Here is a 23,789-nt window from a genome sequence, read left to right as displayed (position 1 = left end):
AATAAAATATAAATAGACAGCAGGAACAAATATCAAACAGGAGAAATAAACACAATCAAAATACAAAACAAGAGAAATGCGTAGAAAAATAAAAGACACATGTTAGAGAACATGTTGCAGAGCGCGTAGTGTGGCTGCTCATGAGCAATACAGAAAACTTTGTAAATATTTGCATCTCTTTGCAGTGGTAAGGTGGAGCGGTCGTGGTCTGGTGCCAGTTTTCTAGGTTAATCTGTAGGTGTGAATATGAAGGTGCATTGTTGTCTGCCTCCGTGCTCGCCCTGTGATTGATTACAGCTGGGACCAACTGCAGAAAATGGGTGGACTGGTTTCAGTTTGTTCTATTGCTCCAGTTTTGTGCTATATTTTGTAGCACCCTATAATATTAGAAATGAGACAGAACCCCAATCATTAGATGATCCCGTCTGAGCAAGAACTCGGACGGTGGTGATGAAGTCTGTCTTTCAACATGAAGAGAGCAAAGGAGGGAAACAGAAAATAAAAGAAGAAAGAAGCAGAAACAGGACAAAACACAAACTACAGGAGGGTGTAGACAAAGTGTGCTACAGAGACCTATACAGGCATGGTTAGTAAAAATGAATGTTGTGAACATGCTCAGTGCATCACAGGAAGTCCTCCAACAGCCTGAACATTAAGCAGCACAAATAAAGATGCAATGTTACATTTCACGAGCTGTAAAATGAGTCAAGAATGTTCATGATGTGTGAATATTCACTTCAATAAACTGTGCCTGATAGCAACACTGACAATATGGACTCGTTCACCATCTGTGCTTGTATGATGCTAAAGTTAGTGCTGTGTTCAGCAAAAGCATTTTCCACATGATCGAATTTGTTAACAAACTCTGCTTTGTCCAGTTTGGCGTGTTTTACATGTTTAATGCATTATTACATGTTTTGCTCATTAGTTACAACATAAACTAAGAAGCAGCTGGCAGTGGAGAGCCAGGTTAGTGTTTCACCTCAGGGCTGGATCTATGGCTGTGCATCAGGAGCAGGTCACCTGCAAACCAGCAGGTTTGTGTTTGCATGTCTGTGGGCAAGATGCTAACCAATTCTAAATGTGAGTGAACAGTAGCTACGAAAAAACGTGCTTGCATGAATTAAGGTGTCTGCTTACGTCGCCACCCACAACTAGTCACAGAAACGGGCTGCCTGTCATAAAGCAGGGTCTTTATCTTATGAAGCAGCACCTTGACATTAGGGTGTTGTAACATGCTGCCATATAAAGTGCGCTGAAAGCAAACCTGTCACACCATTAATGTTCCGGCTGTTGTCACCATTACACATGCATGCAGTGTGGTAGCTACTTAGCTCAGGAGCCAGAACAGTAGTCAGTGTGTACGATGAGTGACCTGAAGCCCAGCTGTAGCCTTTGTCCCGTTTGCGTCCTCGTGTCTTTTGTTTAAAGTGTATTATCAGGTATCTACACATAAAGGGGTGTGACGTCAATAGCGGGTCCAGTCAGTAGAAAGACCTCATCATCTCCTCCCATCTCTTGCCTTCCAGCTCGTCCTTACACGTCTAAGGTAAGATTTCAGCGCTCACTTTCTCTTTTACTAACTTATCGTCAGTTTTAAAGAGCTGATATTTATTTTAACTTGCTGACCCATCATTGCCGTGTCTCTTTCCAGGAGTACTTACCTTTTCGATTGTATTGCGCTTTCGGGGACTTGCGCCATGGGGGGATTAGACGCACTCCGGCAGTTTAATTTGCTCAAATGGCTCAGAGAGGAGAGACAATCGAGGAAGCTGATTCTCTTCATTGTTTTTGTCGCTCTGCTTCTGGACAACATGCTGCTGACGGTGGTCGGTAGGTGCTTTTCTCACCTTCTCTGTAAAGTTTCCTCTCCGCTCTCTCTCTGTGTGCAACAGGTAGTCAGGTTTGTCAGTCAGACGTCTCAAAGAGGCGCTTCTTGTGCACTTCATTTTAATATCTACCTAAATCTGCCTCATCCAATTAAATGACGGCGTTTGAACGGCAGAGCCATGCAGACGCTGATAGCACAGGTTTAACTTCACAGTTTGGTTTGAGATGTACGGACGTCCGACTGCTCTCCATTAGAAAAACACACAGAAAGATCGGATTTAATGTCAGTTACACTGTAGGAGGAAATCTCTTCCTGTGCTTCTTATGCACGACCTGCTCTTCCTAAAAGAACAGATTTAGATTCCCTTCAGGGCTGTTTTACAAACAAATAAAAACATGTATGAAATTATCTATTTATAATTACTTTCTTTGCAACATGGCAGAATGTTACTGATAGTTTGGCTGCATTAAATGTTAATTATAACATATTCATCACACATCTCTGCTGTGCACAGACCTGCAGTTTTCCATAAGTGCAGGGAAGAATGGATAAAAGCCTCCATGAGCACATTTTCACGTTTTATGAATTTAATAGCAAAGCTCGATTTTTGGTCTGTCATTTTAATTTAATTTAATCTTTATTTAACCAGGAAGTCCGTTAGAGTAACATCTCTTTTGCACGGGTGACCTGGCTAATGCCATACAGCATTACAATCAAATAACATCAAAGCAGACAAAACAAGATACAACAGGTCAGAGTCAAAACTATTTAAATACGAGGTCCGGTTTATGAAGAACAGTCACCAAAGCAAAATACATACAGATAAGAAATAAATAAACATGTTTACGAATGTGTGTAAAAACAATAAATGTGTGTAAATGGACACACCCAGTTTACTCCAAGCCAAAGTATATTTTTAACAGGACGAGGAAGGAAAAATTAACAATGCAACAACAAATGCACTGATGATTGGTGGAGCCGATAAACCAGAGACTGATCACCAGAAGGTGCAGCGTCAGAGCTACAACCCACAGTAAGATATAGAGGGACAAAGCAGAGCCCGCAGGAGAGCGGAGACACAAAGTTAATGACATTTAAGAGCGGCATGAATGCACGGTGAGTGAAAGAGAGGAGAGCAGAAAGAAGGTGACACCAGGCCAGCTTGTGCACGGCATGCAGGATGTTGTTGATCCTGATCAATTCATGTGTAAATATTTAGTGACAGCTCTTGGTTTGTATGGTTTTAATGGCTAATTTGCATCTGCCAATCTGTTCTACTAGTTGCAGTTCAAACATGGACCGTATACAAAAGATGGATGGGTTAGCTTGCACCACTGTGAATGCACGAGCTGGCTGGCAGCTTCTCAATCACGCAGTAATAGTATAATCTGCTTTATCCTTCGTTTCTATTTTAATGGGGACCATAGTTTACACATCAGGAAACTGTTACTCAGATCAAATCATTCGGAGACCGTCTTCTCTATCCAGTGTCCCTTTGCAACCACAGGATTTCCCCTTGTTAGAAAGCAGGATTAATGCTTTGCACGGGAGCTGTTTTGTTTGGAAATGTAAAAGTGGTTCCATGTGTTCATATTTGGAGCGTTTTTCCAAATGTAAAAAAACAAACTCTCGAGGGTGTCAGCCGAAGCACTGCCAGTTTGAGGTTTGTACAGTTCCTACAGAAATCACTCTTAACTTTCTTCTCTGCTGTCAGACGTTGCAATGAAGTCTGGATTAGCATCAGTCTGCCTTTCATGTCAGATTTCAGTATATTGGTTCTGTCTCTCCTCTTTATACCCACCAGTTCCCATCATTCCCAGCTACCTGTACACTCTGGATGAGTCGACAGACGTGCTTAAGAACAACACGGCACCGAAGCAGGATTCTCCAGCATCCTTCCAAAGCATTGTGTCCTTATACGATAACACTGTTAGGTTGTCTGGGTTCAACACCACAGCTAGGACTACTGACCTGCTCCCTCTGACCCCTACTGGTACACAGCTCCCACCAAACTCAACCGACTGCCCCCGCTCCACCAACAAGCTGATTAATGAAAATGTCAAAGTAGGAATGCTGTTTGCTTCCAAGGCCACCGTGCAGCTGATTACCAACCCGTTTGTAGGGCCAATCACAAACAGGTAGGTCTTTGTAATTACTCTGTGTTTCTTTGTCAATGTATACGGTAGTCATTGAGCTGATCACCTTAGATTTAGGAGGCATTACACCTCTTGTCACTTGTGTAGAAGCGTGCCAAATATTCATTCAAAACATACTCAAAGTTCTTGCATCTCTTGCACAGTTAAATTAGATCCTACATGTTTGTCATCTTAAAGTACAATCTATGTGTATTCTGTCAGGTCAAACGTTTTTCTATCTTTCATTTAAATGACAAACAATACTCAGGGAAACAGCATGACGATGGATTTAAATGCATGTGTATCAGAATTCGCTCTTTTCTTCTGTGAAGATTCAAGAAAAGAGCGAAAGCAACGAAAAGAGTAACAGAACATAGAGGTTGTATAACATGTTGCAAAAAACATTTTTAAAAAAGACAGAAAATAACCAAAGGAAACGTCTTGATGCTCCATCATCCAGGTAAGTAAATCTCCAAAAGTTGACTCTGTTCATCTGGACGTAGCGTTTTGTGGGAGAAACGTTTCATCATCCAGGTGACGTCTTCAGTCTCAGCTGACTGCAGGTTTCCAACCTTATAAACAGGACATTTGCATAACGACTGAAACCAGCCCAGTGAAAGGAAATGATGAGTGAAGACAGACTGACAAAGGACAGGACGACAGGATGACAGTAGCACTGGCTTCCTGTCAGACTGTAGAGGCTTCCTGCTTGCTTGAGGCAACATTTTGGTTCAAATTTGTGTCAAGAGAGGACAATGTAGAATTCCACTTATGGTCTAATCTAAAACGAGAGAAGGAACAGACTCCCATTTTAAGTTCTTAGTAGGAAACCATGGTGAACGCGTGAGGTCGATGTGTCTTCGATGGTGCAGTGTCAGCTACAGCTGTCCGACTGAACTAAATAGAGCAGAATTCCTGATTAAACCTTCCTGCACGTGTGTGTCTGATTGTTCATACATGGGTAGCTCCACAGTGAGTCAGTCACTTCCCTTGAACTACATTAAAAATCCGGTTTTTAAAATATCTTTTAGATTCTTGAAGAATTAAAATAAATTCTTTTAAGATGACATTTTTTATATTGTGGGAGAAAGATATTAATGTAAAGGGCAGTCAGTGCCATGGCTGAGCTCCAGCTTCCACGGCTGCAGATGTTATACATGATGAAGGAACCAAACTCTAGTGTTAAGCTTACATCTTAGAACACAAGTGTGAGAAGCAAAGATTATCATCACTGCACTATTAGCTGCTTGGTGAAACATGAGGTGACTGTGCCTAAAACTCAAACTCAGCTTACACCTGTTAGTGCAACAGTCTGCTGCGCTAACTGGCGTTTTACTAGCTCCCTTGAGGAAAAGCTGCAGAATTCATTTATGATTTCAGATAAGATAAATCCGGTCGTGTAGCCTCTACAGAGTAAAGTCCTAGTTTTACTTTATTTACAGTCCAGCCTGGTCCTGGTCCCGGTTTTCAGCCTTCAACCAGATTTCTGTTACATGGTTACAGAGCAACTGATGGGGTTAGATTACCTTGTCTAATTTCATTAAAATTAGACAAGGTTTCATAAATGTCCATGGCTCAACCATCCATCGGCTGTCGACGTGAGAGTCCACCGCGGCGTGTGAATAAAACTGGAATAAAACACATGACCTGAGACATGTAAGATTTTATCATGTTGGTGAAAACCACATTTGAACGGTCCTGAATGATTTGAAATCCTGCTGATGGCGAGAGAACATTTTCCAAACGGTGAATTAGACGTTGAGGGCGGAGGGAAAAGCGTAACTCCACCTGAAAGGCAACATTTAGTGTCTCATACAGACACCCACATATGCTGTAATTGAAGCAAAGAATGTGGTCCTATTACGGCTTCTTAGTCACCTTCTCTGCTGACGGAGGACAATACAAGGCCAGTCAAGCATGTCAGGTATCTAAGCTATGATTTTGTTTTGATGCGGATGGCAGCTTTCAGCCTTCTAATCTTCCTCCACTGTTCTGGTTAACAGGCTAACATTTAAAAGAGAACGCCACATGCAAAAGTAGCTTAGGGTTTGTCAAATCCTTTGCTATCTATCAAGTTTATTAATGATATTACATTATTGTGCTACGTGCTGTTTTGGACCACACTCTCACTCATTTAATAACTGTCCATCAATCCAATGCTTTCTTTCTTTATTCTCATGAATTTCTGCAGCTGTGACCGAATCATCTTCCACTGATATTGTTATAAATGTCTCTTTTCTAAGCTAAAGATAAAGACTCATGTTGGACATTTCTAATGTCTGCCTTTTATCCTCTGTGGCCCTTCAGGATAGGATACCAGCTTCCCATATTTGCTGGCTTCTGTATAATGTTCATCTCTACTATCAGTAAGTTCCAGCAAACAAATGTTCACGATGAGAAGCAGCAGTTTTGCATCATGTCTGATGGTTCTTTGTTTGTGTTGTTGTCCTGTTGTGAAGTGTTTGCCTTCTCATCGAGCTACGCTCTGCTGTTTGTGGCCAGATCGCTTCAAGGCGTGGGTTCGTCCTGCTCATCTGTGGCGGGTATGATCTCCTCAGCAGTCTTTAAATATTCACTGTTCTGTATTCATTCATTGTGTAGAGCCCCTCTATTTAAGATCATCGTCCCATTGTGGACTTACAGGAAACTGTCTGTTTGAAGGCCTGAAGCATATCTGCAACATCTTGTTTGGGTGTGAGAACAGATCATCATTGACTTGATAATAAACTAGATTAAACTGGAAGATGACATAAAACAAATGATGGAGTTATAATCTGATGTGCGCTCAGCGCTCCAACAGATCTGTGCCCAACAACTCTATTGTGAGCCATGCAGTTTCACTGAGCAGCTGTTGTTTCCTGCGCTTATAGAGCAACAGTACAATGGCCTGTGTGTTGCATGTCGCACACATTGGCCTGCAGCGCTCCTGCTGAAACAAACACGTTCTGATCTTTTTCTGCCTGTTCTGAATTTCCATCGCCTGATCCGTACAACTGTGTGTTTTTCAGGGATGGGAATGCTCGCCAGTGTGTACACAGATGACGAGGAGAGAGGTCATGCCATTGGCATTGCCTTGGGAGGTTTGGCATTAGGAGTGTTAGGTATGTGTGTGTAGCTTTTCAGTTACTCTGTAAAGACACCAAATCTGAAATATTCACCGGATCTTTACATAAAACTCCAAATAAATGGCAGCACAATAAAAACACATATAAAGTCTGCTTTGTCTGACAATTGCTGCAGTGTTGCATTCACATGTGAACTGAGGCTGAACATTGTATGCTGCAGCTTCTACTGATGCATAAATAATTGATGACAACAGAGAAGCTGTCATTTCTACACAGGAAATAAAGAAATAAGCAGACACAGCCTGAGCTTTGTGGCATCCTGAGTGCACTGTGGATTTGTCCATTACTCACCATTCAGCCTTTTCTTCACAGTTGGACCCCCATTTGGCAGTGTGATGTATGAGTTTGTTGGGAAAACAGCTCCTTTCCTTATTTTGGCATTCCTGGCTCTGTTTGATGGAGGTACAGTTGTGTTGCTTCTTTGTATCCAAACTAAGTCGTGCCTGCTAATCTCTGATAGCGATTTACATCACTGTCTTCACAGCTCTGCAGCTTTTTATTCTTCAGCCCACCAAGGTGACACCAGAGGTGAGTGTCCCTACTTTGATAACTCATTTCCTGTAAATGATCTGCCTCCATTAAGACGACCTTTACAGCTGTAGAACATGCTAAAGGCTATTTCAGTAAATACACAGCATGGAGTGAGAACAGAGAAGCTGCGAGACACGCAACATAACACCTGCTCCACCCTGTGGACATGCATGTTCAGACTGTGTGCATACACACAGGGCCATAATCAGAATACGTTATTTTAATTATATTTATGAAACCTTCTTTTACTGTAAAAAATGTCCAGGAGCCTCATGTCCACTTCCACCTTTAGCCACAATGGATGGTAACGATCTCTGATGTCATCATATGTCTATGAAATTGCAATTTAAGTTTTTCCTGATGACAAAAAAGGAAACACAAAAGAAATGCAGTTTCCCTCACTGCAGAGGTCAAGAAAGGGAAACATGTGGCTCAATCCTGGAACCACAAAGAAAGGAAAAAGACTTGCATGCATCCATACAGGGATCATACTGGGATCATACTGGGATCATACTGGGATCATACAGGGATCATACTAGGGATCATACTAGGGATCATACTGGGATCATACAGGGATCATACAGGGATCATACTGGGATCATACTGGGATCATACGGGATCATACAGGGATCATACAGGGATCATACAGGGATCATACTGGGATCATACAGGGATCATACAGGGATCATACTGGGATCATACAGGGATCATACTGGGATCATACAGGGATCATACAGGGATCATACTGGGATCATACAGGGATACAGGGATCATACTGGGATCATACAGGGATCATACTGGGATCATACTGGGATCATACAGGGATCATACTGGGATCATACAGGGATCATACAGGGATCATACAGGGATCATACTGGGATCATACAGGGATCATACTGATCATACTGGGATCATACAGGGATCATACAGGGATCATACTAGGGATCATACAGGGATCATACTGGGATCATACAGGGATCATACAGGGATCATACTGGGATCATACTGGGATCATACTGGGATCATACTGGGATCATACTGAGATCATACTGGGATCATACATGGGATCATACTGAGATCATACAGGGATCATACTGGGATCATACAGGGATCATACTGGGATCATACTGGGATCATACTGGGATCATACTGGGATCATTGAGATCATACAGGGATCATACTGGGATCATACTGGGATCATACTGGGATCATACTGGGATCATACAGGGATCATACTGGGATCATACAGGGATCATACTGGGATCATACAGGGATCATACAGGGATCATACTGGGATCATACAGGGATCATACTGGATCATACTGGGATCATACAGGGATCATACAGGGATCATACTGGGATCATACTGGGATCATACTGGGATCATACTGGGATCATACTGGGATCATACTGGGATCATACTGGGATCATACTGGGATCATACTGGGATCATACAGGGATCATACTGGGATCATACAGGGATCATACTGGATCATACAGGGATCATACAGGGATCATACTGGGATCATACTAGGGATCATACTGGGATCATACAGGGATCATACTGGGATCATACTGAGATCATACAGGGATCATACTGGGATCATACAGGGATCATACTGGGATCATACTGGGATCATACAGGGATCATACAGGGATCATACTGGGATCATACAGGGATCATACAGGGATCATACTGGGATCATACAGGGATCATACAGGGATCATACTGGAGATCATACAGGGATCATACTGGGATCATACAGGGATCATACATGGGATCATACTGGGATCATACTGGGATCATACTGGGATCATACAGGGATCATACTAAGGGATCATACAGGGATCATACTGGGATCATACAGGGATCATACTGGGATCATACATGGGATCATACAGGGATCATACAGGGATCATACAGGGATCATACTGGGATCATACAGGGATCATACTGGGATCATACTGGGATCATACAGGGATCATACAGGGATCATACTGGGATCATACAGGGATCATACGGGATCATACAGGGATCATACTGGGATCATACAGGGATCATACTGGGATCATACAGGGATCATACTGGGATCATACTGGGATCATACTGGGATCATACTGGGATCATACTGGGATCATACAGGGATCATACAGGGATCATACAGGGATCATACTGGGATCATACAGGGATCATACTGGGATCATACAGGGATCATAAAGGGATCATACTGGGATCATACAGCACGTTAAGCTGGGAAATGTGGGCATCAAACAGGAATGTGACATTCTTCACTTTATTTGAGGTTATCAGCTTCTTCTGCAACATTACAGAAAAATCTCATTTTTCAATGTTCCATCATCTCCTGTAATATTTACAGCTGTGATGAAATCAGAAGCATTGGCTTCATTTTCACCCAGAGTTTGTAGTTGTGGAGTTTAAGACTCATCGGACACTGAACAACGACTCATTCAGGAAACAAAGAGAGAACAGTACGTTGGTGCCTTTATGGATGACACATGTTCTAAAATATTAATGAAGATAGCAACCAACTAGACAGCTAGTATTGGAAGCAAAGCAGTGGAATCTTCTTGAGTTCATTAGTGAATTCTTTTCCTAACCTTAGCTGCTCCTAAAATGTTGAGGGACATCTTTAGACATGTCACTAAGGCTCCACGGAGACTTGCAGCGAGGCAGAATAACCCCACTGCTTCCACTGGGCCCAAGTAGTAATTTATGGACTGGTTATTCAGACTGAAGCCAGCTACTTAGGCTCACTGCATTTATTCATTGTATATTATTCACCTTATTTGTAAGTGTTTGTCATGATTGCAGCATTCTCTGTCTGATTACAGACTTTTTAGGCACAGTGGTTGGTAACGTTTGTCCTAACTGTTGCACTGCATAACTGAAGTCACTATTACGTACATCACGAAGCACCTAGAGATGAGTGTTGGTGGGATTTGGAGCTATATCAGTATAATTAAGTTAAACTGTGTGAACTTGTATAACAAAGAATCAGGATTGTGCTTACTAAAATGATCAGCTGTGTTGGCAGTGGCTCTCCAAGCTTTCTGCATACACTCTGTGGTTGTGCTCTCCTCCTCACAGAGTCAGAAGGGAACCCCACTGCTGACACTGATGAAGGATCCATATATAATAATAGCAGCAGGTAAGGGAGTGGTAGTACACAGTAGATGTGACAAACATCATGTCAGTGAGATATTGTGTTTTTGATGGCACTGGGAAGAGAACAGAAGGAAACAGCAGCCAAACAGAGAGCCAGCAGTTGCTTTGTTGGTCACACAGAAAAGAATACGGCTCCAAATTGTGTTGTGAGATGAGTGCTGCACAATCAGTCCACCAAAATAAACACTGTGACCTTATTGCAAATGCAGCTGCTCATAGTAAACAGCTGTGCCACTTCCTCTGGCTTTTATAGGTGCGCTCAAGAATGTCCCTGTCGAGATGTAGTAATGTTTGTAGTACAAAGGGTACATGCGTACATTTATACAGTTCGGGCATCCAGGGAGTTCAGAATCCCCCACGGTCCCTGACATGGATTATCTTTGCTGGCCCACTCATCCTCGGGCAGCATTAGAGCTCGCAGTGTTGAATTGTGAGCTTTGCCTTTTGCATAGAGCTCTTTATGACGATAACTGTCTCGATAGTCAGACAGTCTCCTACAGTAGTCATAATAACATCACAAATGGGTTGATTATAGCAGCAGTTATTTCTTTAGCAAAGGCAAATTTTCCAGGTACATGTAGAAGCAGAAGTTATATACAGGAAATATATTTGCCTTGATTTATTAATTTACCTTAAAAAGCACAAGTTACACAAGCACAAACATACTGCAGTCACAGCTTCTGTGGGAAGACTGAATATGACAGATGATTATTGTCATTCTGGTCCTTCGTATACTGTGGACTTTTCCTCAGATATGACCTTTGCCAACCAAACTCTGAGGTTGGCCTGTACCGCTCTCCTTTTACACTCTGTCGTGGGTGATTTCCATTCATAACACGGGTCTGCAACCACAAAGCTGCATGGGGTTAAATCACTGTTTCTTATAGATTTTCCATCTGGTTCAGTTTTCTTGCAAAACTCATGTTTTTAGTGTAGTTAAGCATACAATTTCCCTTTTTAAACTGAAATCTGATATCCTGTACTTGAGTCAAAACCCATATCCCACAAAGATTTCTTACATTAATGTAATAATCCTACGAGCGAGACTCGAGAGAAACACAAATAGAAAATGGGAGGAAATGAGGGGGAGGGTGCGGCGGGTTTGATGGTGTGAGGAGCTCAGACGATCAAATCCAACCAGGTTTATTTTGTTCATAGCCAAAGGTAAGAAATCACAACAATGATGCATAGCTCATTGTACTAAAATATTGATTTTCATTGCTGTTGTGCTTTTTTTTTAAATGTAAGCTCTTCATGTTTTGCAAAATAATAACTTCATGATGGAGGGAGATCATTTTTGGATTCAGGACCCAAAAAACATCGCATTGACCAAAAATCCCCCCACGCACTCGTTTTGTTTCTGCAGACCTGTGTGATGGATCATACTCAGCCTGGTCCCTCTGTCACTGTAAGGCCTTTGTTTGCTCCTCGTGTCTGTGAAATGTCATATGTCAGCTTTTCCCTGCATGTCAATTATGTGGCAACATGGGAAGAAAGAAAGCAGGCTGTACGCTCGTCGGTGTGTGGACGTCGGAGCTGGGGAAAAACGTCAGGTTAAAAACAGACGATAATTGACGCCGCACTTATCTTCAATCTTCATCCCCAGGTGCCATTTGTTTTGGAAATATGGCTATTGGCATGATGGAGCCAACTGTGCCAATCTGGATGATGGAGACCATGTGTGCCAGGAAATGGCAGCTAGGTATTTACAAAGCTCTGCTCTGCACACAAAAACACGTTGTTACAGCACCTTTATAAAAGGCACTGCTGAGCATCCTAATGCAGTTTAACAGCACACATGTACCACTGAGCTTGGGAAGGTGTAAATGCTGAGTTTGTGTTGCAGGTGAAGTTTATGATTACAACCCAAACTGGGGCTGCTTCTGTTGTTGTAGAGCATCCTCGCCCAAGTAAATGTAATTAACACGTCCGTGATAATGTCTATTAGGTCTGTTGTATTATAATTACACAAACAGAATGATCATTTTTGTGTAACAGCACAGTCAACCACTGTTTACAGAGTCCTTACAGCTCGTATACAATGATTATGATTAGGTAGTATTTTCATACAAATATCATGGAGGCAGAGAAAAGAGACAGTGTCCTTGCACTGCTGTGTGAACACCACTCATCTGTTTCACAGTAAATATCTGCACACATGCATGTATGGTCACCTGCTTCCTGTTTCAGAAGAGCCGTTCTTCTACAGATCTCCCCCGGCTAAGAGGGAGTTCTTCCTTCCCGCTGTCGCCAAGGGCTTTCTTATAGAGGGCTGTCTCTATATCAGGGTCCTTACCTGTAGCTGTACACAAGCTTCCTGAGGCGAATGTTGTTGTGATTGCGCACTACATAACTAAACTTTAATTTCATTTATATACTACATTTATATTTTATATATAGTGATGTCGTGTAAAAGTGCCACTTCGCCATCATGCCAGATAGTTTCCATACCAAGACTTCCTGTAGTCTGTGCTGTTATTAGCTTCTTCCTGCAGCCAGCTTTATATAAAGTCTGGGTCAGATAAAAAGGATGAGGGGGAACAGGATATTAGGGTGTCAGATGCTGGCAGGTGGAAAGCACAGGTCTTCATTACGGACAATAGAAGATGTACAGCAGCTCAGTGATGAGGCATTGATAGAGATCTGCTTATCTCTGGGAATCCTGGCTACACCTTCAGCCTCTCATGTCTCTGTGTGTCTGTTTCTGGCACAGGCGTTGCTTTCTTACCAGCATCCATCTCCTACCTTATTGGAACCAACATCTTTGGCACGTTTGCACACAAAATGGGGAGGTAGGAAGGGAAATTACTTTTATCTCCTTCTCTCTCTCTCTCCTGGTGGCTTTGTCATATCTGTTTCCGCTCCTCTAAATGAGTTTTCAGCGTTTTGAGTGTTTCTGAGACTGGCTTTATTGAAGCCTTGACGATACAGGGAATCTATCTGTCTATGACCCGAGTGCTATATTCTTTTAAGGCTGTTGCTAGTCACCAGAACTGTTTTCACCATAACCCAAGTCGGAACATCACCTGTTCAGTTTACTAACTTCACCACTACAGAGACTGCCAGACAAGCGATGTTTATGTATAATGGTTTTTTTAAACGTAAAAATCTTACGTGTTACATACTTTTTTTAGTCTTTCTTTACTTGGCATCCAACACATTTAATCCTTCTTGAGTTTTTTGACTTAATTATCAGTGATTAGTTGAAAACAAACACATGGTGTACCATGAGGGCTACTTTTGAGAAATTAGAGAACTGTGCCCAACAAGACTGCAGCTCATGTCTTGAATTCTTGGGGTTAGCTCATGTTGCAACACTAAAAGAGGTTTAAACAGTCTGTTTCACAATATTTAACGTGTATTATATGTCAGAGGTGACTAGTGTGCCAAAGCACAATCAAAGAATACACCCCGAAAACTGAACACATCTTGCAATTTTATTGTTAAAACAGCTATGTTACTTAGCAGGTATTGTACTTTTTATGAGTCTTCATAGGAGCTACCAGGTCCACCTCTGGGTATCTGCACATGTGCCAAAAATGCTCTTATTGGGTTGTCTGCTCACAAGAATACTTTGCACTGGTTGTTATACACCACTTTTCTACTCTACCTGAACACTCAATACACTTTTTTGTATTCACCCATTCACACAAGCACATATGTGCTTTCAAACATTGTCACACATTTATACTACAATGGATGCGTCACATAGCAACTCTCCCCCAACACTTGGCATGCAGACCTGCTCTACGTCCTGAGCTACAGCCACGCCCCTCGCTGCCCTTCAACAGAAGACTGCTCAAAAGCTAACAAAACAATATCTGCCCAAGGGATCGCCTGTCTTCTTCCCCCAATCTGTTCTACTATGAACATGACTTCTTTGAATGTTTTCAACCCAGCTGTGTAATCCTTAGAACTGGTTTGATGACATGACTGTCATTCATGTGGCTGTTATTCACAACTTTTAGATTATGTGGAAGTGAAAATATTGATATTTATTGGAGGTTTGTAGATCTTACTCTGGACACAGTCTGAATATTTCACACTACATAGTTACAAGTGTGGTGCTTAAACAGGACAGTGTTGCCTTCAGCAGCATCGCAATGAGTTTTGTGAACATTTACAACATGTTGATCCTCTGACGACACAATTTAATGTTACACATTAGCCCGATAAACATAAACAGCTCCACAATGTAATGTAAGTCCATGGAAAAGCTTTGCCGCTGTTGGGTAGCTAGTCAGAATTGGCATCAACATCAAACTGACTATATTTTTCTTCAACAAAACACAAAACAAAAACACAAGAAATGCTTTAAATAAAAGTTGTAGAACTGTCATGGCTGCTGGGGCAGAATCTAAACAGGGAGGAAACTAGAAACAAGTAAAAAGAAACGAAAAGACCTGAGATATGGAACACAACACGTGGAAACCTGGAACATGGGGAATGTCATGGGTGTCACGTGGGGCACGCAGGCAGGGTGGGGCACGCAGGCAGGGTGGGGCGTGCAGGCAGGGTGGGGCACGCAGGCAGGGTGGGGGGTGCAGGCAGTAACAAACAGAGGACGACACAGGGCTTTAATACACAGGGAGAACAAGGGAACGGGACACAGTAGGAGAGCACAGCTGGGAGTAATTAAACATGACAAGAGGCAAAACTATTATGTTTTCAAAGTAAAACAGGAAACATAACACAGAGATGCAGCCTTGACAGGGCAGACAGAGGCAGAAACAGGAAGACTAAGAACCGTAAATAACACTGAAACCAGTGACTAGAGACTCTAAGACGAAACATAAATAAACCTGAAATTAGATTTTTTTTTCAGTCTAAACTTGATCTCCAAGCATAACCCTTGTAGCCAAACACAGCAGTAAGACATCTCTTGGTCACCGGGTGTGATTTTGCCAGAATGCTCTTTAAAGAAAGACCCACGACCCATCCTTGCCTTTTGGTTGAGGCAATGAGGTTCTCATCTAACGCTTCCCAGTCCATGGCTCAGTTTTGGTTTCATCTGACCACAGCACTTTCTCCCAAGCCTCCTCTGAACATCTTTTAGATGTCCACTGGCAAATTCAAGACAGGCTTGAACATGTGTCTTCTTGAGAAGGGGGACCTTGCAGGCACTGCAGGATTTTTATCGAACTACCTTCAGCTCTTTAACAGGTTCCTTCAGTCTAGTTTTGGGATGTTCCACCACCTTCTCATTATCAGTTGCAGAGCTGTTGTTGACTGCTCAGATCTACATGTAGAATGACCTTTTTCAGTGGGAAAAACATTTCATCACTCATTCAAGTGACCTCTTCAGTCTCAGCTGACAGCAGCTTACCCAAACCTATAAACAGGACATTTGCATAATGACTGAAACTACCATCACGAGTAACAATGGGCTGTGACTATTAGCATGTAAAATGTCACGAGCATTGATGCCATGAGAGTGTTGGGGAATAGCTGCAATCACACTATTGTAAGATGGTGAAAGACGTACCCAAACAAACAGTCTGCTTTCATTTTTGAAAAAGTCCACAACTGTGTCACCAGCAAAGCAACCCCCCCACACACACACACACACACACACACACACACACACACACACACACCCCCCCCCACACACACACACACACACCATCACACTTCCTCCTCCATGCTTCACACTGGGAACCGTGCATCGAGACCATCGTTCACCTTTTCTGCATCACACAAAGACCGAGCAGGCGGAACCAAAGATCTCAGATTTGGACTCCTCAGATTTCCACTGGTCTGATGTCCATTCCTGTGGTTCTTGGCCCAAACAAAGTCCTGGTTTCTCAGCAGCTGATCATAAAGGCCTGATTCACACAGTCTCCTCTGAACAGCTGATGTAGAGACGTGCCTGCTACTGGAGCTCTGTGTGGCATCTATCTGGGCTCTAATCTGAGGAGCTGTGATTTCTGAGGCTGCTGACTCGGATGGATTCATCCTCAGCAGCAGAGGGACTCTTGGTCTTCCTTTCCCGGGGCGTCCTCATGTCAGACAGTTTCATTGTAGCGCGTGATGGTGTTGCGACTGCACTTGGGGACACATTAGCAGTTTTCCAGACTGACTGACCTTCAGTTCTTACAGTAATGATGAACTGTCGTGTCTCTTTACTTAGCTGATTGGTTCTTGCCATAATATGAACTCTAACTGTTGTCTAATAGAGCTGTCAGCTGTGCACCAACCTGACTTCTGTACAACACAACTGATGGTGCCAACCCCATTAAGAAGGCAAGAAACTCAACAAATGAACCCTGACAGGCTCACCTGTGAGGTGAAACCATGTTGGTGACTACATCATGAAGCTCACTGAGAGCAGGCCGAGGGTTTGCAGCCGCGGGTGGCTACTTTCAGAAATGTTTAGAGATATTTACCATTATGACATTCATAATTCCATATATCTTGCTTAATGAATATTTGATGTCTTCAGTTTGGATCTACAACGTAGAAAGTAGTAAAATAAAGACAAACCATTAACCATGTCCAAACATCTGACTGGTAGTGTACACCATATCACTGTGGCCTGCCCCAGGGATCGAGTCCTCCAAGAAAAACAAAGTTCTCTGATTTCCTTACATGGAAGACTGAGCATGCATCGATATTGCTTAGCTCAGCGGTCCCCAACCCCCGGGCCTCGGACCGGTACCGGTCCGTGAGTCGTTTGGTTCCGTGCTGCGAGAGTTGAGGCTCAGGTCTGAAATGTCTGGTTTTCAGGGGTTTTATCGGTATTCAGCGTTATTTTGTTATTGTTTTGATCGTTAACTCGGTTTTCCTGGGTCTTTTCACGTGTGTTATGAATAAATCTTCTTTCTTTTGGTACCAGTACTAGTTTTATTTTGTTGTATTTATCCGCCACACCTTAAAGGCCGGTCCGTGAAAATATTGTCAGGCATAAACCGGTCCGTGACGCAAAAAAGGTTGGAGACCGCTGGCTTAGAGGTTGCAATGATTATTCTTTGACATTGTTTGACATTGTTTGGTTTGTGCTTACATGAGTCTGTTTAAGAAAGAGGAAGTACAGACGAGGTTCTGTTTAGCCTGGAAAATACATTTTATATTCTCGTGAAAGGAAATCTTCCTCAGTGTGGTAGTGACTGACTACTTCTTGTCTCCCTTACAGATGGCTTTGTGCTCTTATTGGAATGGTTGTGGTTGGGATCAGTGTAATATGTGTAAGTATGTGACAGTCAGCTACATCACTAGAATAACTTCAGAGGTCACCTATGGGAAATGTAACGAGCCCTGTTGAGTAAAAAGTTTGAAATGGACCTGAAACATTGTTCTTTAAATGTAAACAACGCATGCATCATGTAAGCCAGCTGGTATAAATGTAACTTTATACCCATTAAATGTTCACTGCAGTATGTAGTGCCTTATGTGTGTGTTAAACCAGATAAGGACTTTTTATATTTAGAAAAGCTAAAAAATGCTGGAGCAAGAGTCACAGCTGTGTATGTGCCTGATAAACAACACAGATTTCCTGTTTCACATTACTCTGCAAATCCAGTTCTGCTAATGGGAGTCTGACTTCTCAATGGTTTCCATGATCAAATCTAAAAGCAACTGTCTTTTTTCACTGTTTTTAAAATTGCTGATTATTATATATTTTATATTATTCATTAAAATGATCATTTGTTTGTTCTAGGTTCCCTTTGCTAGAGACATCTATGGTCTGATTCTTCCTAACTTTGGTGTTGGTTTTGCCATTGGTAAGATTACTACGTGTACTGATTCCACCTATGAATGTGTGCAGACTTTGATCATGTAAGAGCATTATGATTGTGTTACAGGCATGGTGGATTCCTCTATGATGCCTATAATGGGTTACTTGGTGGACCTGCGGCACGTGTCTGTTTATGGAAGTGTGTATGCGATTGCTGATGTAGCTTTCTGCCTGGGATTTGCAATAGGTAAGCAAGAGCAAACGCCATAAAACATCCATATGTTTTAACCTCGGGCTAAAATAGCAGTATCAGTTCCTGGAAACCTTTTGTCATCTTGCTTGTGTAATGGTGGAGAACTAATCCTTGGCTAGAGACACACAGAGGGGAAATGATTTACAGCTACAGTCATTGCCATGGCATTCATGCATACATCGTGGACATGAATGCCATAGCTATTTATGTTTAGGATTTCTTTGAGCTGTTCACATTTAAGTGTGGAAGCATTGTATAACATATTCCAAAAAACGTACTCACCCACCCAATCAGCTCATTGTTTTGAGGAGTTGCATTCACTTCGATGGACACAGGTATCCTACAAACATCTGTGATAGAATGGGTCATTCTCAGGAACTCAGTAACTCAAGCATGGTACCATGATAGTGTTCCACCTGTGCAACAGCTCCACTCGTGAAATTTCCTCACTACTAAATATTCTGCACGACTGTTATAACAAAGTGGAAGGTCTAAGGAGCTTGGAAAGAAAAGCGTCTGGACTTCTTTAAGTTGCTTGAAGACGTTTCACCTCTCATCCCAGAAGCTTCTTCAGTTCTAAGGTCAAATGGTGGAGAGTCCCAGATTTAAACCCTGTGGGATTTTCCCCCCACAGAGGGACAAAAGGACCCATGATGATCCTCTAATCGCCTGAGCCAAGGTGTGAAGACGGGTGTGGGTCCCAATCAGCCAGAGTTTCGGGTGAGCTGTGAAACCTGGCCCCACCCTATCATGTGATTTCCTGAGGTCAGATGGCCCAGGATGTGAGTGGGCGTTAAGGTGACTGTCTGCCACACCCGCTTTCACACCTTGGCTCAGGTCATTAGAGGATCATCAGGGGTCCTTTGTCCCTCTGTGGGGGGTCACTCCCACTAGGTTTATATCTGGGACTCTCCACCATTTGACCTTAGAACTGAAGAAGCTTCTGGGATGAGAGGTGAAGCGTCTTCAAGCAACTTAAAGAAGTCCAGACGCTTTTCTTTGCAAGCTCCTTAGACTACGATGACCTGGATGACTGAGAACCTTCACAGACAACAAAGTGGAAGCATTTGGAGACGAAAGCAACTCAAACACAAAGTGGCAGGCCACATAAAATCTGACCGCTTAGCTGCTCTGCAAGGTGATGAACTCCACCAAAGCAACAGACTAAACCAGTAAGTGGTCCGTTTTCTCCTGATGCAGGTCCATCTATTGGAGGTTCCATTGCTGAAAGTATTGGCTTCCCTTGGCTGATGACCATCATTGGAATAGTGGATATAATATTTGCTCCTCTCTGCATCTTTCTGAGGAACCCACCAGGACAAGAAGAGAAAATTGTAAGAGTCCAAATACACCTAAATACAGTCAGCCAGCTCCTACATTTGTCACAAAACAGCTGTGTGGTAGTCCAAGGGCAGAGCCAACGATTCGGGAGACAGGAATGAATTCAAAAAGCAGTTTTAATGCCGTTACCTGAGAGAGAAAACTAGAAAAATCAGATCAGAGAAGCACACAACCATGAGGGAACATGTGACAAAGCACGAGGACATACAGAGAAATGCTCCTGAGCTAACACCAGAAATGCAGTGATTATGTTACACAACTTGAGTACAATATGTGAATTTCAAAATTCAGGTTCTGTCAGAAAGTTTTCAAAATCATGCACAGTTAAAAAAACAACCAAGAGCAGCCACTGAAACACTTTTCAACAACTGTCATTTCAGGCGATTTTAATGGACACAAACTGTTCAATGAAGACGAGATCGTACTCTACTCAGGGGGCATACTACCAGGGTGAAGACATGGATCCAGAATATGACGATTATGATTAACAGGACCCCAGCCATGCAGGGTAACCCTTCAGAGGATCTATTTTGTTGTACAAAAAGAAGGAATAGAAGAAAATCACAGCAAATGAAACGAAACAGCCAAGATATTTCCACGTGAATGTCCTGCATTCAATCGTCACTGTTCACTGTCTTCTTAGCAGTTGTACTGGAGCAAACCAAAGTTGTCCTTTATCTGTGGTCTCAAGCGCATTGTGTTGCACGTATTTTGTTTAGCCAACAGCCTTAATTCGATGGGAGCAAAACACCTTTTAGGTGCAGTTTGCTGAGCTGTCTTTATCCATGTACTGGACATTCAGTTTTAACATAACAGCCCTGGGTATTAGTGTCAGATTTAGGTGTGTAACCTGGTATTAAAAATGGGGATTTGTGCGATAAGTGGAGTTTGTCAAAATCCAGGAGGATTTGTCAGACGATTTCTTTTGATATTTCCATGAAAGGCCTCCCCTGCACCGCTGCTGTAGATGACCTGTGTCAGGAAGTTACTTAGATGAGGAATGTATTCTTAAACACATTATCAATACATGTTTATCCTTCTAGCAAGAACAGAGACTGCATGTTTTTAGAATCTCTGCAACCTTCAATGATAAAAGTCAATTAGAATAAAGCCCATGTCCAGATTACACCAGTGCTACCAGCATATACCACAGCTTAGTCACACGCATACTTTAGCACAACAGCATGGACCCCGTCTTGGGGCTCTGGTCTGCAATGGTCGGCTTACTAATAGAAATAAACATGTTACAAAAAGTCTTTACAACTATTTTCCTCATTCACAACAGACGTATGAGGTACTTTTTAAATAATGCACACATTATTGTGTGAATGCTTTGATGAAAGGCGACCCTACACAGGTCCTGTTCATGCTGCTGGTGAAGCATTTGTCTGCTCTGATGGAAACCAATCTCCGGGTTCTGCCCTACCTTCAAAGCCTATTAGACAGTTTATATGGTTTATGGATGCAACTTGCTAACCACTCTAGCTAGCACTGATTTCACTCATATGGACAAAAGTACTGTGTTGCTGACACATTACCCCTGCATACTGTGCTCAGCCATGGAAACCAGTTACTGAGTGTTGATTTTTACACAGTAGCATTCAGTGACTCCCGACTGTAACTTTACCTGTTACACTGTGGCTGAGCTGCTGTAACCATAGCGACTCTTAACTCTGGAGGGGAGGGGTTTGAGTTTATACACCTGTGGCATTGTCACTGAAAACACCTGGATTCCAATACTTTTGTCCATATGGCTCCAAAACAGCAAACCTCTACGTGTGAGTCGGGAAAATAACAATGGCATCATGAAGGCTGTGTCCATATGTGGACAGTTCGCTGTAGGCAGAAGAGCAGAGTTGTAAGAAGACACATTGGACCTTTATGCTTTCTATTGCCTCAAAACTGCCAGTGTAGTTTCATACTGATTAATAAATCAGTGTCTACAGCAAAAGATTTGGACTAATTACTGTTGCCTTAAATTGCTACATGTTCCAGTCTGACTGGCATCTGAGAAGTGCTCGTTATATGTCATAGTTTTGGCACACGAAGAGCACCAACGTCCGTTTGGACACAGTTTGGTTTGTAATGTTAACTGGACTCAGGTCTGGGCTCCTTCTAATGGCTCAGTGCATACTGGGACTATGAGCTGGAGGACTTCATAAACACTGACACAATCCTGACTTTAACCGTAAGCTCTTCACTTTCTAAAATAGTGTAAAAATGCATAATTGCAAGACTTTGTTGGGCGCAGAGTTTTATGTGTACTGGAATATATTTATTAGAACAAAAATTCAAAACAGACAGAAGGAAACTGATTTAAAATAAAACTTTAATTCATTCATTTCTGAAGGGAACCAGATGAAGCATACAGATCCTGTTGGACAACACAACAGCATGCAGTTTCTGCACTGATTTTTATTGTGGCCAATAGTGGAAGCAGCAGCATTTTGATTGACAGTTAGAAGCGTGTAACCAGCTGTGGTTGAGTATGGGGTAGGGTTGTTTCCTGGTGACCTTGCCCTGAGCCTTTCTGAGCCATCATTAATGTTGTTTCTTACATCTGTGCTTCCTGTGCTGTGTCAAAATATCAGTTATGGAAAAGACAAGAAGTCTGTGTTGAGAAGCTGTATCTGTTTAGTACAATCACAACGAGCTCCACCAGAGCGGAGGACTAGGTCAGCATACTGGAGAACATGTTTATTGTTGGCTTTGATATGTTGGCAGCTGGCAGCAGCTGTGTGCTGTACTGCTAACCTAGAAACACTTGTGATTGCAGCGATGTGCTCCTGCATTCTGCTGGCTTGTATGTATGAAGTGCATCTGCAACAAGAACTAGCAAATACAAGCATCCGTGAGTCAGGATTGTAAGATCGTAAGCTTCATGTGTAGCAGTGACAATGACGGCGTGAGTCAAGAGGGCGTGGCCACATTTAAATCAGGTACAGAATGTGACTCATGACGCAGTGTGACTGGATGTCATTCACAATCATCATTCGTTTATAGGTGAGCCCAGAAACATCTGAGTTTGTAATGATAATAACGAATAGCTTGATAGAAAATAAAAACACATGCACAGGGTCAAGTCAAATTTATTTGTACAGCTCTATTTAGACATGAGGTAAATCAGAGCGTTCACAGAGGGAAAGAAAGTTTAAAACATACGATAGTGTGTATGATGTGCACGCTGTGTACTCGACACAGCGTGCACATCATACAGTATTATACCGGGTCAAGAACATAAGCTACCTTCAGCTGCTGATGCACAACGGATGGACCGTTTGATCTGACGCAGACAGTCTTGGCAGTGGCAGGTATCCCCTCACACTCTTGAACCTCGATGTGTTAACCACTGCACTATGGAGCAATGGTGTGAATGTTATATTAAAAGTGCAGAACTGGACTGACCTTCTATTACAAGCTTAATTCATCCCAACTGAAAGCAAAGACAGAGAAACGTCTGTATCATGACAGCGTAGCTGACCCTACAGGATAACTAGCTTGTGCAGCAAATGATTATTGAATGCAAGCTGGATTCAGTGCAGTTTTTGGCTCCGCCCCGTAACCTTTGAACCATCATGAGATTATGTCTTAAGATAGATGACAGATCATTTTTTGTTTCTTTGTAGTATAGCGCTGTTTGTCAAAATGTTTGTAAAACTACAAACTAATTAGTTGTTACATTTTGATGGCCTTGTTTCTTAAAAAGGTTCT

The 23,789-nt window shown here is 42.4% G+C and overlaps 1 protein-coding gene across 2 annotated transcripts; it reads left to right on the top strand.

The window, feature by feature from the left end:
- Nucleotides 1-30: 30 nt before the first annotated feature.
- On the top strand, nucleotides 31-23,748 carry slc18a2 (solute carrier family 18 member 2). 2 transcript variants are annotated; one of them, XM_005917035.3, is made up of 16 exons: nucleotides 31-1,549; nucleotides 1,655-1,833; nucleotides 3,636-3,969; nucleotides 6,274-6,332; nucleotides 6,426-6,509; nucleotides 6,975-7,067; nucleotides 7,404-7,493; nucleotides 7,576-7,619; nucleotides 10,732-10,792; nucleotides 12,416-12,511; nucleotides 13,523-13,601; nucleotides 17,942-17,993; nucleotides 18,467-18,530; nucleotides 18,612-18,731; nucleotides 19,938-20,071; nucleotides 20,459-23,748. In XM_005917035.3, the coding sequence occupies exons 2-16, from the start codon at nucleotides 1,701-1,703 to the stop codon at nucleotides 20,564-20,566; spliced, it is 1,551 nt and encodes a 516-aa protein (XP_005917097.1). In that variant the 5' UTR covers nucleotides 31-1,549; nucleotides 1,655-1,700; the 3' UTR covers nucleotides 20,567-23,748. The 2 variants fall into 2 exon arrangements, with proteins under 2 accessions (XP_005917097.1, XP_042074644.1); XM_042218710.1 differs by lacking the exon at nucleotides 31-1,549 and having other exon boundaries at nucleotides 1,560-1,833.
- The last annotated feature ends 41 nt before the right edge of the window (nucleotides 23,749-23,789 follow it).

This window comes from Haplochromis burtoni, unplaced genomic scaffold, assembly GCF_018398535.1.
Source record: "Haplochromis burtoni strain Fernald_Lab_line unplaced genomic scaffold, NCSU_Asbu1 Contig_22, whole genome shotgun sequence".
NCBI lineage: Eukaryota > Metazoa > Chordata > Actinopteri > Cichliformes > Cichlidae > Haplochromis > Haplochromis burtoni.
Note: the sequence above shows the minus strand (reverse complement) of the source record. Positions and strands in the feature narration are given on the sequence as shown.

What these genes read in the sequence shown, in the direction of transcription:
- slc18a2 (XM_005917035.3), top strand. Translation starts at nt 1,701, where the DNA reads ATGGGGGGATTAGACGCACTCCGGCAGTTTAATTTGCTCAAATGGCTC. An exon ending in CATGCTGCTGACGGTGGTCG is followed by an intron (nt 1,834 to 3,635) that starts GTAGGTGCTTTT and finishes TATACCCACCAG; the next exon opens with TTCCCATCATTCCCAGCTAC. An exon ending in AATGTTCATCTCTACTATCA is followed by an intron (nt 6,333 to 6,425) that starts GTAAGTTCCAGC and finishes CCTGTTGTGAAG; the next exon opens with TGTTTGCCTTCTCATCGAGC.